We start from the raw sequence: 16,816 nt of genomic DNA on the forward strand, positions 1-16,816 counted from the left end.
CATCTGTCAACCAAGATCCAGTCACAGAAACTGTGACACATCCAGCGACAGCATACCACGGAAAGACTCCAAGGAACAAGGTAGGGCTACCCATCCGATGGGGCACAGCCTCCGAGCCGTACAGCTGAGAGAGAGAAGCAGCTCGTGGATCACCACCATGTGCGTCATCAAAAGAAACCAGCGGGAGAGTGTGCTGGGAGAAAATGCTCTAGGCATCCTTGCTGGTTCTGGCACGGAGCGCCCCTGGAAGAAGATCTAGGAAGGGGTAGAGTGTGTTGCTTCCAGAGTGGAGAACCGTGCGGCTGGGGACGGGAGGGAGGGAGGGAGGTTTTTCAGTATTTATCTGAACTCTGTGAATGGGCTCCGTGCCGAGCTGACAGCCACGAAGGCCATGAAGGAGCGCAGCTGGAGGCTGGGCGGCTGGCGAGACGCCGCCCGGCATCAGCCCGAGCCGGGACACATCCAGCTGGACATCCCCCCACCCTCCGGGCCACCCTATGCTCACCTGCAACGTGGCACATTCACGGTGCCTTCTGGTGCTAACATTCCCTGACTCCAAATGCAGTTCCCCTATCACTGAGATACTTGCCCACAAAAAGCAGGAAACGGGCTTTTTTCCCCGAATATGTGTCCTTTGGACTTATCTTCATACTCTCTCACCAAAGCAGCAGGATTAAAGATGGAAACAGAAATCTGCTGTTTTGTGTAACATAAGCAACATTTCTTTGGGTTCTTTTAGAGAAGTAACCCAGCCAATGAAGGCAGTGAAATAGGGCATGGGTTTGATTCAGTGGGGCGTTTGCAATGCAGTTCTCAGATCCATCACTCCGGAAACCCCTGGTTTTATCGATGCTGCCCAAAGGACTGACAGAGGACCCTGGAGATTGCTTCCAGCATCCAGGGAGGACAATTAGCAAACTCACAAATGTGTATTCGTTAACTGCTTTGAGTCCCCCAATTACTGTTTTTTTTTAACATTTTTTATTGATTTATAATCATTTTACAATGTTGTGTCAAATTCCAGTGTTCAGCAGGTTTTTAAGTAAGGACTTCATCCTAAATTTTAAAACTCTGTTAAGTGGAAGTTATTTTTAAATTTGTGAAAATAATGTATTTCACACTGAAAAACCGTGCTCATAAAATCGTTTTACACTCTAACAATTCTGTACCAGGCAAAGGTCTTAGAAAAAAGCAGACATAGGATGTGTAACAGGCGTGACTAATTTGTGTTAGAATGCCACTGAAACCAGCTAAGCACCAAGTACGTTCAGAACTGCCCTGGATGGACTTACACTTCCTAGAGTTGCTGAGATTTCGGGGACAGAAGCAACCCCATTTACCTGGGGTGGGAGTGTAAATCAATGCAGATCCTTGGGGGACACTCTGACAACAGCCAACAAAGAAGTAGACCCACGTCCCCTCCCAGACAGCACCTAGGCATGCTGTTTCACAGGTGCGCTAGTACCCGGTACATGCAAAGACAAACAGGTCCATCACTCCACTGTTTCTAACAGTAAGGAACTAGAATCATGGACTGATATGATTGCAAAATTAATAAATGACACTCCTTAAGAAAAGCCTACACCATGGAGTTCTCCCACAGGGGGCTCTGGTCTCCAGAGCAACATCATAAAGGAGCGGTTTAATCGTTTCCTGCCTCCCGTAACAGGCTCCTTGACCTTCCCCGCCCCCGGGATCCAAGGGCAGGCCTGTGTGTGCACGTCTTGAGGCGTTGTGCGATGGGCTGGGCGGCCTCGGGCGAGGCCCAGGGGCCGGAAGGCCTTCTGCCACCTCGTTCAGCCCCGCAGGGTCTGCTGTGTTCAGGCTTCTGCTACTTCCAGACGCAGCCTGCCCGCCCCGCCCAGGCACACTTGGGAAGTGGCAGGAATGGCCTCCACAGCCACATGACCTGAAGCAATTTGGGGTTCCTTTTCCTCATCTGTAAAATGAGGCCTGGGACAGGCTTCCCTTTGTAAGACGTGTTTGAAACAGTGTGAGCTGCAGACAGCCTCTGGGGCGTCCTGGGTCAGGATCTCTGGGGTGGGGTCCGGGGTCAATATTTGCACTGTGTCCCCAGGGGATTCTTAGGCAAACCGAAAGCTTGAGAACTTCTGCAAGGGCCCTAACTGTGCTTATTTTAACTTGAGTTCTGATACATAAACACTGTGTGTCACGTATATATAATATTTATCCCTTGCATATACAGAAACAGCATCACATAACACCGCTAGCCTGTAAGTTACACGTCGGTCTCGCAAATGCGAGGGGACCTGGTTGGGGAACAAATAAATCATTACATTAAATATTCAAGATTGTGCAGTGAATTATATATTCTGAGTTTATCCCATGCAGATCGCTGAGGGTGTGTCTGGTGTGGATGGTGTTACTGCTTTTAGCCAACTCTGCTTACGGTAGACAGTATTTGTAGAACTACGAGCTGTCCTAAAACTGCTCTGTAAGACAAGCTAATGGTACTTAGTTTTAACTGCCAAAGCTGACAGATAGAGAGTACTGGCATCATCTCAACTCCTGACTTTTCCATTGACTTGAGAATAACGCCATCAAGTCACTCATTTCTTGCCTCAGCATCTTCGCTTTTGGATCCACAAGAGCAACACGGAAATATTTATCCTTTCTCAGTGGTATTTCAGACAGTAAATAGTTAATATTCATCACTGGCATTGTCACTTGCACAGAAAGAAAAGTGGCATTAAATGGAGTATTTGTTTGCCTGTGTGCCTGAATTTTTAGTATCTTTTTTTGTACATATTTTAGACATTCTCGTCTACAGTAAAGTATAAATGGAATGTAGGTAAACTATTCGTGTTCCAGGGTTAAGTAACTGCATTACTTTCGTTGAAAATATGTTTAGAGTACTTAACCACAATCTACGTGTGGCTTTTTAAATTTATTTAAAATAAAATAAAATTAAAATTAATTCCTCAGCAGCACATTTCAAGTGTTTACCAGCCACAGGTGGCTGGTGGCTAACGTAGTGATGGAGACATAAGGCATCTCCATCCTCTCTGAAAATGCTATCGGACAGCCATGCTGGAATAACTCCGTTCTACATTCAGTTATGTCTGAGGAACCATTTGTTGAATGAATAAGAAAATAATTAGTTCTAACTTGTCTCAGTAATTCTTCAACACAACAGTCAAAACGGGAGATGGAATCTGCTTTAGCCCAAACCCATGTTTTGACACAACTGGATTAGCTGGAATCATTCCTCACTTCTGCCAACTTCCAGTTTTGTTTTTTTTTTAACATTTTTTATTGATTTATAATCATTTTACAATGTTGTGTCAAATTCCAGTGTTCAGCACAATTTTTCAGTCATTCATGGACATATACACACTCATTGTTCCAGTTGTTTTTAAGGAACACTTCACAAATGTTCGATAATACCTCACCTATTTATCTGATAATTTAATTCTAGTCAATTGTGCCATATTTGTTTCTCCCAATAAATTATCTAAACATTATTTTACCCAAACTGGGTGTTCAAAGTTGGATAGTCAAGGTGCACATTAAACCTTCCAGGAAATTGATTTTCCCCGCAATGGGTTAGGAACAAATTCTAGACAAATTCATTTCTTAGGGGAAAAAAGAATTCTCTTTTATAAGCTCTCCTTCCTTAAGAAAAAAAAAATAGTAAGCAAGTATCCTGGGATACCATATACCACCAAGAGGAAACTGGAAACTTCCAAGATGAATTCTGCAAGGAAATGTGAGTTGAAACTGATCTAGCTATTTGTAGGATTACGATAAATACACCTTTGGCCTCAGCCCCACAATTTACCGCTGGCTGCACAAGATGGGTACACAAAAAGAGCTAGAGAGAAATTGTACGCGACTCTCTCTACCCCAGGAGTGCAGGTTTCATCCTAAAGCAGGGGTTCTGGGCTGCAGCCCCTCCCAAGCGAGCAATCAAATCCCCTCCAGAGGAATCTTCCTCCTTCACAGACAGTATCTGAGTCTGGAAAGGTTACCCAAGTTTTTTCCAGGATATCAAATGAATGTAACCTATTTAACCAAATAAACTGAAGAAAATGCCAGAAATTGAAAGATGGGCTCCTGCAGTTCCAAATTTTCTACAGTAGGCCTTTCCCGTTAACACAACAACAAAAACAGATTTCTCCTGCAGAATCCTTTATAAATATTTTAATGATCAAAATTACTTTGAGACAGTCTCCTGCAACAAGAAACGACTTTTTGATTTGCTCAACAAAGTACGTTGCAACTGCGTCCAAGAGAGACGCAAAACCAGAAAATGAATTTTGAGTTAAATTGTACGGATGCAAAAAAAGTTAAAGCTAACATACACCTCTTTTATTACTCGTTTGACTTGCTCTGATTCAAGATCTAAATGATTTAAAGGGAGAGTTGCTCTTGCAGTACGGATCTGAACAGTATAAAATAAAAGGGTGGCTGCCGACCATGACCCCACAGGAGCCCAGCCCACCCCCACCTCTAAACGCGGTCCCGTCTTCTCTCTGCCGCATGCAGCTGATCCAAAGGACACGGAATGCCAAATCCTGGCAGGCCCATTAATGACTTAGTCCTGGGTTAGAACCATCTCAGATCTCGATCCCACTCCCCCACATTCATGTCCATAAAATCGTGAAACAAGTTAAGAAAAGGTGTAGTTGCTTTTCCGCCAACGTGCGCCCTAAAACTTGGGGGCTGGGTGCCACTTCACAGCTTAAAGAACGCGGAGCCGTTCGTTTTCAACTGATGCATTTTCCTCTCTCGCCTTTGGGGGAAAAAGTTGGGCTGCTCAGTTTTTGCCGCTCCCCCCCTCCCCCCAGTACTTTGTCTCCTATTCCTCGCACCACCACCACCACCTCCCCCCGCCCCGGCCCGTTATACTCCCGCGCAAAACAGTACGACTGCCGGAGAACAAGTTCAAAAAGGTGTAGGGCGGGTGAGCTCGGCGCGCCCCAAGCAGCGCCCCTCGGAGACAGGGGCAGGAAGCCGCCGCGTCGCTGCGTCCCAACTCCCCCCACTTCGGGCCAGAACAATGGCTTTTTGCCCGGAAAACGAAGTTCGGAGGCCAGGCGCGCCCCGGAGATGAACCGGGACTCGGTGGCGATCCCCAGCTCCTCAACGCGAGGCTCCCCGCTCCTTTCCGCGAGGGACCCCACCGTGCTCGGTGGACCCCCGCGCGCAGCGCGTTCCCGGGGCCCAGCCTAGCCTCACACGGCGCGCAAGACCCCCGCCCGGGGCGCGAAGCCGTGCCCTCAGTGAACAATGCGCGCCCCGCCCCCATCCCCGCCCCCGCGCGCTCATTGGCCCACGCCGGACCGGGGCGGCCCGCGGGGGCGGGCGGCGGGCCCCGGCGCGCAGCGCTCCGGGCGCTGAAGAGGTGCGCCTGCGCGGGGCGGGCCTGCGCGGGGCGGGGGCGGTGCTTTGTGTGCTGCCGGCGGGGCGCGCGGCGGCGGCGGCGGCGGCGGCGGCGGTGGCGGCGGTGGCGGTTCGGGGAGCGGTTCGCGGAGCGGCGGGAGCCGCGGTCGGGTCGGGGCGCGCGGCAGCATGGAGGAGCTGAGCAGCGTGGGCGAGCAGGTCTTCGCCGCGGAGTGCATCCTGAGCAAACGGCTCCGCAAGGTGCGTGCGGCCCGGCCCGCTCCCGCCCGCGCCCTCCCGCCCCGGCTCACGCGCCTCTTCTCTCCCTGCAGGGCAAGCTGGAGTACCTGGTCAAGTGGCGCGGCTGGTCCTCCAAGTGAGTCCCCAACAATGCGGCGCCCGCCTTTCCGCTCGCTCCACCTCAGCCCGGAGTGGGGGCGGCGTGGGGTCCATCGTCTGTGCCGTCTGGGGGCGTCCGCGGGCTGGGCGGGAAGTTTGCGGGGGCTCCTGGGGCTTGGCGGGGAGGGGGCGCCCAGCCTGCGCGGGGTGCTCTTTGTTTACAAGCCCGCGGGGCGCGGGGCTGGGCGGCTTCCCTGGAACCCCCTTGGGCGGGCCCAGCCCCGCTCCCGGCACCCGGGCTGCCTCTCCCCACGCCCAGCCGGCTCCCCTCCTGCGCCGAGCGCTCCTCCCGCGCCCATTTGTTGCATGCGCCCGCGCCCGCCTCAGCCCTCCCCGCAGGACGCGAGCCCCCCTCCTCTTGTTCGTATTTTCCCCGCTGTAACCTGAGCTTTCTATTGATGGATGTAGGGCTTTTTTTTTTTTAATGGGAGGGAGGGGACTTGGCATCCCGGAAGGGGCTCTGTTTACAGGCGTTAGCGCAGACCCAGTTCCCCTTTCTTTCCAGACCCCACATTTCTTTCTTTGCTTTCCCCTCCGGGTGCCCCGGCCCGTGTTCGCCTGGGCGCCAGCAACATGATTCTCAATATTTGGGCTGCGTTCCTGTGCCCCTCGGCCTCCCTGTCTCAGCATCCTGGACAAGCCTTCCCTTCCCTCCCTGGCTCCAGGCCAGGGTTTGGGGGCTTCCCTGTCTGCAACTTTCTATTCTGCTCGGATTTGTTTTCCTCCCTGGGAGACAGTGGAGTTCTCCTGAGACCGCGTGTTAATTGAAGGTTGAGGTGGTGGTTTCCCTTTGAATTTGAGGACAAGGTACTGGCTTCAAGAGCCGGGGTCTCCAGGAGCTTGTACTGGGTGTTGGCGGGACCTTTGGGGATTCTCCCCAGCACCCCAGTTCCCTGGCTGCTTAATGAAGTGGCTGGTCAGTGGAGGGTACTTTAGGACACCCTGTTCTTTGCTTTTCCAGACACAACAGCTGGGAACCAGAGGAAAATATCCTGGACCCGAGGCTGCTCCTGGCATTCCAGAAGAAGTGAGAAAATTAACAGATCTGTGGGAGGGGGAGACCTTTGGGGGGACCCTGGCCTGTCACACAGTGGTACAGGGCCGTGCTACCCCTCCAGGGGTCCTGGACTTGGGCTGTGGTTTGAGATTCCAGTTGAGTCGTCCCCCAGCCTTCCCTTGACTGGCCAGCACTGTGTCCAGACCTTGGGAGTCACTGAGTAAATGCTGCTTTTGGCCTTTGTGACAGCCAGGCTTGCAAAAATGGACTTTCTTGGTTCCTTGGTGAGAAGTTCTGGCTTCTCTTATTGGTCTTTTCTGTCGACCAATGCACAGACAGCACTAATAAAAACCAGGATGGCAGGTTTGCCCTAAAAATGCAGACCTGGCCTCCCAGCCTTCCTCGTGGGTGCCATTGAGTGAAAGAAGGCTCAGAGAGGGAGCTGGGGCACATGGTAGAACGTTACGCCGATTGTGGTGTGTCTGTACCAAGAACAACACATTTCTTTTTCTCGGGACTGCAGAACAGCTGGTACCGAGTGAGCACCGGGGGGCCCCCTTGCAGTCTCAGGGGCTGAATTTACTTCTGTAATTCTAGATGTCATTTCTATTTATAGGTAGGAGACTTGGGTTAAGAGAGGCCTCCTTGAGATACTCGGGGGAAAGGGTGGTGAGGAGCAGGTGATGGCATGAGGGTCCAGGGAGTGCTGCTCCGGAGCACACTGGTGGGGGCAAGGGTGGGGATTGCCCCGTTGGCAGAGGGAGATAAATTAGGTGCTCAAAAGCTTTCCCAGATGGGGTCAGTCCAGCCAGCTGTTCTCTGGTAGCTCAAGCTGTGTCCACTTTTTTTTTTCACTGTAGCAGGACATTTTGGGTCTTCTCAGAGTAGCCCTGACAGTGGAGAGGAAAATAGAGCTAGATCTGGGGAGGGCGGCAGGAGGGGTGAGAAATGCAGCGCGCATATGCTTGCCTCAGTACCTTTGAAAAAGCTTGTCGGCAGCCTCCTTGCTGTTTAATTCATAACTTGGGTCCTGTAACTCCTGGGTGGGAGCTGGTACCTTTTTCTCTAAGACAGTGTCCTGCCTGTTGAGAGAGCGTGTGTTCTTAACTTCACTTTTGGTTACAACACAGCAGACGAGAACTAGGGTTAGCAGATATCCGAGAGACTGATGCAGGAGTTAAAGAGAGCTGTGGGGTGGTTGGTTTCAATCACAGGAGAGAGACGACTGGGAAGGGGGATGTTCTGCACTCCGGTCCACCCCAGAGATCCCCCTGGAAGCCAGGAGCTGGCGGTTATTTGCTTGGTGTGGGGATATGGCTTTTGAGTGTAAGGGGTGGTCCAGGCTCAGAGCCCACGGTTACAGGTTAATGTGTCAGCAGAGACCCGCAAGTGCTCCTGCCTCATGGGGAGGACAAATTGGGGCTACTCTTGAGTATAAGCTCTGTCTGGTTGTTCTAATTGGATTCTTAGCAAGATCACCTTACAGGCCCCAATGAGATAATGTTTGCCCATTTTAATTACCAGGAAACTACTCCAGGTAGAGCCTCTTCCTAGGGCAGGGGGTGGCAGGGAACCTGGAATACAGACTTTCAGGGCTGATGGGTGGAGGCAGCCCTCTTGGCTCCCGAGCCCAGGCCACCTTGGAGTCAGGCGCCACCAGTATTTCCATTAGAGCAGAGAGGGCTCAGAAAAAGGAAACTAGGAGAGAAATCTGAGCCGGGACACTGGCTCTGGTTAGACCACGCGCAGAACAGGACCGAAGCCCTTGGTTCTCCTGGTGCTCCGACAACTGCTGAGATTTTGTGTGGGCAGTGGAGAGCCGGAGGCTGGGGGCAGTGGTCCTCACCTCCCTGTTGCTGGACTTTCTTGTTTGGAGTGAGGGGGTAGACCATGAGACCACAAAGACTCCTTCTAGTTGTGGCGTTGTAGCATTTGCACAAAACAGTCTCCCTGCAGAAAGTGGCCAGGACTAGCGCAGGGCCGTCTTAAGAGAAGTTGGAGAAAACTGGGAGCTGTTCCTTTCCCAGCTTTGCGTGATTTTCTTTGACTTGTCTTTACCCAGATGTAAATGAGGTAGATGGTAATAAAAATAACACTGACCCATAATGCAGAGAGCTGGATCTGGACCTCTGCCCTGGATGTGTTCACTAATAGGATGTGTGTTTGCCGTGACACTGGTGATGAACTGCTGGGGGGGCTCCAGTGCAGCAGGAGGGAAGGTCTGTGACCCTGACTGGTGCTTGTCTTCAGGGAACATGAGAAGGAGGTGCAGAACCGGAAGAGAGGCAAGCGGCCCAGGGGCAGGCCGAGGAAGCACACGGTGATGTCCTCCTGTAGCCGGCACTCCAAGCTCAAGGTGGGTGGCTGCTGACCTCCCAGCGCTGGCTCTGGGCCGAGTGGAAGGCTGTGACAGGAGGCTTGTGGGCTTTGGGGAAGGAGGCCAGCTGGCACCTCTGCACGAGTCTTTCCCTTGCTCAGAAGACCCTGGCCTCTGCCTCCCTCTGGGCTGCGGCCCTGAGTCTCTGCCAGCAGGGGGCATCAGCTCTGCCTCCTGCCCTGTCCCTGCAATGGTGAAGCCCCTCCTGAGCTGGTTTCCTGGTCCTTTGATGTCCACTCTGCGCTCCTTTCTCCTAGCTAGCAGTGTCAGTCTGCACTGCTGCCTGCTGCTGTCCCACCCCCAGTGGCTTACAGGGAACTTAAAACAGGAAGCATGCGCACAGTAGGAGCTCGTAGGTATGCCAAGTACACACTGCTGACAGGGCAGCCCACAGGCGCGTGCACGCCCGGGCTCCTTGGCATGGCCCCTCCCTCCTCCAGTCGCTTAGAGCCAAGGTGTGGAAGGGGTCCCAACCTTGGTCTCTGATGAGTCTTTGATTTCTCTCTCAAGGGTGCTGCCCTTCCAGGGGGCTGGGGAAACCCTGCCACACGTGTTGTTGGCTAGGGTATACTAGCCTCATTTTGCCTTCAAAATCTTCCTTTTGAGTGGGACTGTAGGAGTGAACAGAGAAGCGGCAGCGAGGCAGGGGGGCCCCAGACTCCCCAAGTTTGATTCCGTCGTCCCCAATTTGAGGCACGCCAGCTTTGTAACCAGGAGCGGTGTTGGCTCTATCTCCCTAAAGTGCACCTTTTCCATGGGGACCTGAGAAACAGGAGGATGTGCTCACTTAGCGTTGGGGGTGACGTGCAGAGGACGGGGAGGGCAGGGTTTTGTTTTCCTGTGCACTGGAAGGTTCCGAAGGGGTCAGCTTGGAAGTGGGGAGGTTGAAGCAAGATACTTACATGCTTTCGGCTGAGCTCTCACGTGCACTGCTCACTCCACCCTGCCCTTCTGAGACACGAGAATTTTGCTGCTGAGTTTCCCTTTGCCAGGTGTCTGCCGAGGGCAGGGAGCTCCCCGTGTGCCCCCGGAAAGCCGACATCCGGGGTCGGCACGTGTGCGTTTCCCTCTGCTGCTCACTTTACAGACCATCTGTTTTTCTTTGTTCTTTTCCACTTTTAACTGTGTTTTGTGGAAACTTATAAGGTCCTTTCTGGAACAAGACAGTGAGATTGCTCCCTCCTGACTGCTTTTCTGGTCTGGAAATCACAGGAGGTGCTGGCTCCAAAGTGTCCAGCGCCCCTGGGGACCAGGCTGTAGAAGTGACACCTTCTTCCCCTTTGTCATTGCAGGAACCTGATGCCCCCTCCAAATCCAAGTCCAGCAGCTCCTCCTCTTCCTCCACGTCTTCCTCTTCTTCCTCAGACGAAGAGGATGACAGCGACTTAGATGCCAAGAGGGGCCCCCGAGGCCGCGAGACTCACCCAGTGCCTCAGAAGAAGGCCCAGATCCTGGTAGCCAAGCCCGAACTGAAGGACCCCATCCGGAAGAAGCGGGGCCGGAAGCCCCTGCCCCCAGAGCAGAAGGCGGCCCGAAGACCCGTGAGCCTGGCCAAGGTGCTGAAGACAGCCCGGAAAGACCTGGGGGCGCCGGCCGGCAAGCTGCCCCCTCCGCTCAGCGCCCCTGTGGCTGGCCTGGCCGCCCTGAAGGCCCACGCCAAGGAGGCTTGTGGTGGCCCCAGCACCATGGCCACCCCGGAGAACCTGGCCAGCCTGATGAAGGGCATGGCCGGCAGCCCCAGCCGGGGCGGCATCAGCTGGCAGAGCTCCATCGTGCACTACATGAACCGGATGAGCCAGAGCCAGGCCCAGGCCGCCGGCAGACTAGCTCTCAGGGCCCCGGCCACTGGCAAGTGCAGCCTAGGGCTGGACCTCAAGGTGAGGACGCAGAAGGGGGAGCTGGGGGTGAGCCCCCCTGGAAGCAAAATCCCAAAGGCCCCCAGCAGTGGGGCGGTGGAGCAGAAAGTGGGGAGCTCAGGAGGGCCCCCACATGCTCACAGCGGCAGCAAGGTCCCCACGGGGTGCCTTGGCCCCCAGCCTGCGCCCACCCAGGAACTGAGCCTCCAGGTCTTGGACTTACAGAGCGTCAAGAACGGGACGTCGGGGGTGGGCATGGCTGCCCGCCATGCCACAGCCACCAAGGGTGTCCCTGCCACCAACCCAGCCACTGGGAAGGGCACTGGGGGTGGCCCCACTGCGGGGAGCGGGGCCAGCCTGCTCACTGACACCAGCAAGGGTGAGAAGCTAGCCTCTAGGGTGGCAGCCATGCCCACCCCTGCAGGCAAGAGGGACTGTGTCAAGGGCAACACGGCCTCTGGGCAAGAGGGCCACGCGCCCTTGGGAGAAGCGCGCAAGGCAGCTGCGCTGTCCGAGGTGAGCACCGGCGAGGAGGACAGCAGCTCCGACTCGGACCCTGACTCGGCCTCGCTGCCCAGCGCCGGGCAGAACCTGTCGGTGTCCATCCAGACCAGCCAGGACTGGAAGCCCCCCCGCAGCCTCCTCGAGCATGTCTTCGTCACTGACGTCACTGCCAACCTCATCACGGTCACGGTGAAGGAGTCCCCCACCAGCGTGGGCTTCTTCAGCCTGAGGCATTACTGACGCTGCCTGGCTGCGCGGGTCTCAGCTGCCACTCTCTGGCCTCTGGCTTTGCTTTGATATGTGGCCCACTCCCCTTACCCTCTCCAGGGGCCAGTGGCCTCCCTCAAGGGCAGGCCTGGATGGGAACTCCCCCTGTGACTTTGGCCGGGGAGGTACCGTGGTGCCTTGCCACCTTGCCGCCTGGCCTTGCCCTCATTCCTACCTCTGGGCCTTCGCTTTGCTCCCCACTAGCCTCAGGAAGTCTCGGCGGCCACCTGTGGCTCAGCGAAATGTTACTCAAGTGTGTCAGCTCACCACCCCCCATCTCCCAGGGGCTCAGGTGTTAGAGCAGGGGGCTTCTCCTGGTCCAGCTTGGCTGTTCCCTGCCCAGCGGCGGGAGGAGACGGTGTATGGGGCTTTGCAGGGAGGTGTCAGGTCTGGGGAGCTGCTCAGGGTGTGGAAGATGGGGCGAGGGGAGCAGGGAAGGGGCTTTGCTGGTCTGAGCGGTGCCTGAGCTGGCATGGGTGAGGGCACCGTTCACCTCCCTGTCCCTGGCCCAACCCCAGACAGATAAGGGCTGAGGCCTTAATGGAGGAGGGAGGGGTGGAGCTGGTCCCAGAGCCATTTCACATGAAGAGACTCCAAGGTTGGGGGAACATGAGACAGGTGTCAGTCCACTGCCCTCCATTCTGCCAGCCTGTGCAAGGACTGCCTTAGTCCTAATTGTGGCCCCACATGCTGCCCCAGGCCGCCCGGGCAGTGGACAGTTGTTGGAAGTAGGTCTCCTCTCCCACCATCCTCTGGCTTCCAGCTGCTGGGTGAGTACTGACCACAGCCCCACCCACGTCTGCCCACCTGATGTCACCTCCTTCCCCTGACAATCCCCCCCATCTCTGGGGGGTTCAGTGTTATCCTCCCCCACTGAGAAGCTGTATCCCTGTACCATTTGGGAAATGGGACAAAATCTGAGCAGCCCGCCTGGCAGAGGACCCCTCAGGAAAGGCCAGAGCTGCCAGCCCGACTGCCTTCCTCCAGGTGACCGAGTCGGAGCGACCTTGGTCTGGTTCCTGACCAAGGTCAGAATGACCAGACATCTTGGGGCTGAGAGATGGATGCATCAGTGAGTGGGATCACTGGTCTTTGTGATGCCAAAAAGGAAGTTGGAAGTGGGGGGGGCTTTGTTTCTGCTTCGATTATCTGCTGGCATCAGCCAGCACATGTGGGGTCTCTTGTCTGCATCGCCTTGAGTGCAGAGGAGAACCCAATGTACGGGGTGGACCTGCCAGACCTCCAGTTCCCCTGCTCCCTCACCCTCCACACCAAATAGGAAGAGATGGCTTTTGTTTAGCCAAATCAGTTTCAACAGTGTGCCTTTGGGGATGAACCCATGTCCACAACCTTGTTGAGGGGCGTCTAAATGCATCTCCCGAGTCTTGCACTAGGTAGCTGTGCTGGCTGTCGCAGGAACGGCACCCAAGATCTGGGGGCCCTGGACAGCCAGGCTGAAGCTGGAAAGTTGGCAATGAAGCGGGAATTGTCCCCTGCACTGCCCCAGCAGGGGATGGAGAGATGCCAGCTCACTGCACAGTCTGGAAGGAAGGGGTGGCAGCACACGGCCCTTGGCACCAGCTTCCCCTCCTGTCCCCACGTGCCCCTGGGTGTGACTGAAGGGGCTCTTCTGGGCCGCCTTCCCCTCCAAGGAGCTCCTCATCTCCGTGTTTCGCTGCCTTAGAGGCTGCAGAGCCAGGCCAACAGTAGCTCTCCCATCCAGGCCGTCAGGGCGACCCTGCTCTGGGCTGGCCTGACAGCCCCAGCAGCCAGGTCTCCAAGCCCCACTAGGTGCCTTTCTGTTTACCAGCTACTCAATCCCAAAGTTTGAATCTGCAAACACCTTACTCCCAGCCACTTTGCCTTCCTGCTGTGTTGTGTGTTTTTCTTGGTGCTTGTGACTCCGAGTGGTTCGTGTTTAAAAGGGTGAGCGTGTGTGCGCACTTGTATGCAGGCATGACAGCCTTCGCTGAAGAACTGGACAGATGCTCAGGGTTGGTTGTCATGTTTACCCGTAAATGAAGTAGTACTTTTTAATTTGCTGCTATGTGTCGGCGGGGGAGCTAGGCATTGGTCACACATCTGACTCGAGATTCATTTCTTTATCCTGCAGGCTTTCCCTGTGTGTACTGAACGGGCGTGTTAATCCTATCTTGTCTTTCTCTTTGCTTTTGTAATACATAGGAAGAGGTGGCCAGTCTGTCCTCTTTAGAAGATTTGGCATATTTTTATATATATTTTTTGGTACCAAAAAGAGTGTTCCTAGTTCTTGTTACACTCAAAATTCTGACATGACTAAGGGCGCTGGGCCTAGAGGTTTTGTCAGGGGACAACTTTGGGGAGGACCAGAGCTCTGGACTGTTGCCAGTCACTGGCTTGATTTGTGTTTTTTAATTTAAAAAAAAAAGCCAAATCATTCATGTATGCCGCTTCTAATTGCTTTAAACTATGGCTGGCTGGCTGCTTTTTTTAAAGAGAGAACAAAAGTGGATATGTTATTGCCCTGGGAGACTTAAGATCTTTGTTGAAACAGGACAGCAGCCCAGCCCCCATATTCAATCAGGACCAACCAGTTAAAAGAAATGCTTCCCCCAGGAAGCCCACAATGGTTGGGGGAAGGGGGTGGGAGGAGGGGAGAGGTAGTGCCTAGACGAACAGATTTTTGCTCAAGTGCATCTAAAGGTTCTGTGAATTTTCTAGTATTTTTGTAAAACTAACACTAGCAATAGGTTGCAGGTTTTTTTAGACTGATGTTAATTTATTTTACAGGGGGAGACATTAGCAAGTGGTGTCAGAGAATTTCCGTCTCAACTTTTTGTTAACTCTTGGTATATCAATAAATTCTTTTCTTAACTTTGGGCCTGGTGTATGTCATGAGTGATGCCTGGAAACAAAACAGTCTCTTCACTTTCCCATTCTTGAGGCAAAATACTTATCTGGACTGGACTGAATCATGGGGTGAAAAAATTACAGGCTTTGGGAAAGGCTTAGGCACTTAACTGGGTGCAAAAAAAACAATGTTTTTCTAAGCAAAGGGGTGGGATTGATTTTAAGAGTCCCCATGCCAGTGTTTCCCAGAGAGGGTGATTTGTCACCAAAGGGGACATTTGTCGATGTCTGGAGACAGTTTTGGTTTGTCACAACTCGGGGGCAGGGGAGAGTGGTGTTGCTAGTGGCATCTAGTGAATGGGGGGCAGGGATGCTGCAATACATCATGAACGCGCTTCGAGACATCTGCCAGAAACTGATCACTTCAGATTAAAACAAACCAAAATTCACACACACACCCAGTATCCAATGATACAACTGTTGGAAAGCTGCTGAACCTCTTGAGTCCACCACATGTGGTAACACTTTAAAAGGACACGGCCATAAAATTCCAGTGGAGGTGCCACGAAGCGCAAGAAGCTTTGAGTCAGCGGTACTACTGCGACTCCTAACCCATGGCTCATAATAGAGCGATGATTTGCTTACTAGATACCTTCCCTGCTCCTTTAAGGTTTGCATTACCTTCAGCATGAATTTATTCATAAATTTCAGCCCGCAGGGAGAATGAAGCTCCCTCTGAAGTGAGGAGAAGCTGGGCCTGGATGTTGGCTGCCACTGGTTAAAGGGCCAGTTGGGGCGCAGGCCTGAATGCTTTAGTTCAGGAGATTCCCAACAATTAGAAATGCAGCCTCCGGCTCTGCCAGGCTCCAGGAAAGGCCTGCGAATTTGCAGTCAGACTCCTTGCCGGGACGGCTGCTGGTGTATTTTCTTTTGTTGTGCCTTCAGAGGCTGGAGCTGTTTTGTTCTGGAGAAGGTGGTCAGGAACCCCAGCCTTCCCGTCCTCCCACTTCTGAGAGCTGGAGAAGGGCTGGGGATGGCCAGGAAGGAGCAGACTGGAGACCCAGGAGCCCCGCCGTCCCCGGTGGCCAGCCCGCTTCTACAGAGCACCCGCCAGATGGGTGCTGGGGGCCCGGACCCACACTGGCCTTTGTTAGTTTCTGCGCTACTGATCTGATCGCCTAATCCACCGCCTTCCCAGAAGAATGAGCTGGGCTGCCAAAGGGCCCGAACCGGCCCGAGGGGCCGGCCGGCGGCCTCCCCGGGGCGGGCTCAGCCCCGCGCCGTCCCGTCCAGCCCGAGGGCTCCTGGCGCGGTGGGTGTCGCCAGGCTGCGGGGATGTGAATCCGGCCGGCTGGACACCTCCTTCCTGCCTACCACCTTGCGGCTGGAGGGCCTGGCCGCAGGGAGGGTGCAGAGAGGCGCCCATGGTGGCCCACTCTAACGTACTTTCGGCTGGGGGAGCTGAGGAGCTCCATGCTCCTTCAGGACCCTGAAAGGCACCGCCGCCTGGGAGGGGTTGGGCTCCAAGGAGAAAGGCTGAGACCATCGCCTCTAGAGGGCGCGCGCGACCCGCGAAGTTCAGGCCACTGGCGCTTTGGACGCGCCGGGAACATTCCCCACCGGGGCTCTGAGCTGCCCTGAGGAACAGAATTGCACGACCTACACCCCGAGAGCTCTCTGAGATGCCCCCAGCACCCCCCATTTCCGAAGTCAAGAAGGAAGCCGCGGCCCTAGGCCACAGCCTCTTACCTCGTGTCCAGGCCCGCCAAGCACTGAGCTGCTCCCATCTCGAATTCCAGCCGGGTTCCAGGCCCCTTCTGGTCCTGGGGGACTTTGGGGTGAGAAGAGAAAATCAGAAAATGAGTCCCCAGAGTTCTAGGACAGGCTTGTTCGCCGTCGGGCCTCTTGTTCACAGCACGGGCCTCCCCTAGGATCCCTGCGCTGTAAGCATCAAAGGGACAAAAAAAAAAAATCGATCCGATTCGACTCTCTCCGAAGAGCCATAAAGACTCCAGTTCAGCCAGTGTGTGCTGAGCCAGGCTCCGCGCTGGTGGCAGCCCCCCCAACCGGCCCTGCCTTCAAGACGCAGAGAAACAGCCCCGGCCAGAGGCACGCAGGCCAAAGCCTCCATACCTGGTCGCTTTCCCGGAGAATCCGCCCGAGGGACTGAAACCCTCAGAAGAAACACCTGGTCAGAACTGAGGCTGGTCATGGTCAGCCAACCGGGGAAAGGGGGCAAAG

The 16,816-nt window shown here is 54.5% G+C and overlaps 1 protein-coding gene across 1 annotated transcript; it reads left to right on the forward strand.

The window, feature by feature from the left end:
* Positions 1–5,440: 5,440 nt before the first annotated feature.
* On the forward strand, positions 5,441–14,604 carry CBX2 (chromobox 2). The gene is made up of 5 exons (XM_072939756.1): positions 5,441–5,607; positions 5,679–5,722; positions 6,707–6,772; positions 8,993–9,098; positions 10,412–14,604. Exons 1-5 carry the CDS (start codon positions 5,536–5,538, stop codon positions 11,717–11,719), a joined length of 1,596 nt encoding a protein of 531 aa, XP_072795857.1. The 5' UTR covers positions 5,441–5,535; the 3' UTR covers positions 11,720–14,604.
* The last annotated feature ends 2,212 nt before the right edge of the window (positions 14,605–16,816 follow it).

The sequence above is a fragment of the Vicugna pacos genome, chromosome 16 (genome assembly GCF_048564905.1).
Source record: "Vicugna pacos chromosome 16, VicPac4, whole genome shotgun sequence".
NCBI classification, from domain to species: domain Eukaryota; kingdom Metazoa; phylum Chordata; class Mammalia; order Artiodactyla; family Camelidae; genus Vicugna; species Vicugna pacos.

Bases quoted from the DNA above. Each gene is read 5' to 3' on its own strand.
- CBX2 (XM_072939756.1), top strand. From the start codon at position 5,536: ATGGAGGAGCTGAGCAGCGTGGGCGAGCAGGTCTTCGCCGCGGAGTGC. The intron at 5,608-5,678 runs GTGCGTGCGGCC...CTCTCCCTGCAG, and splicing joins TGAGCAAACGGCTCCGCAAG to GGCAAGCTGGAGTACCTGGT. The intron at 6,773-8,992 runs GTGAGAAAATTA...GCTTGTCTTCAG, and splicing joins CTCCTGGCATTCCAGAAGAA to GGAACATGAGAAGGAGGTGC.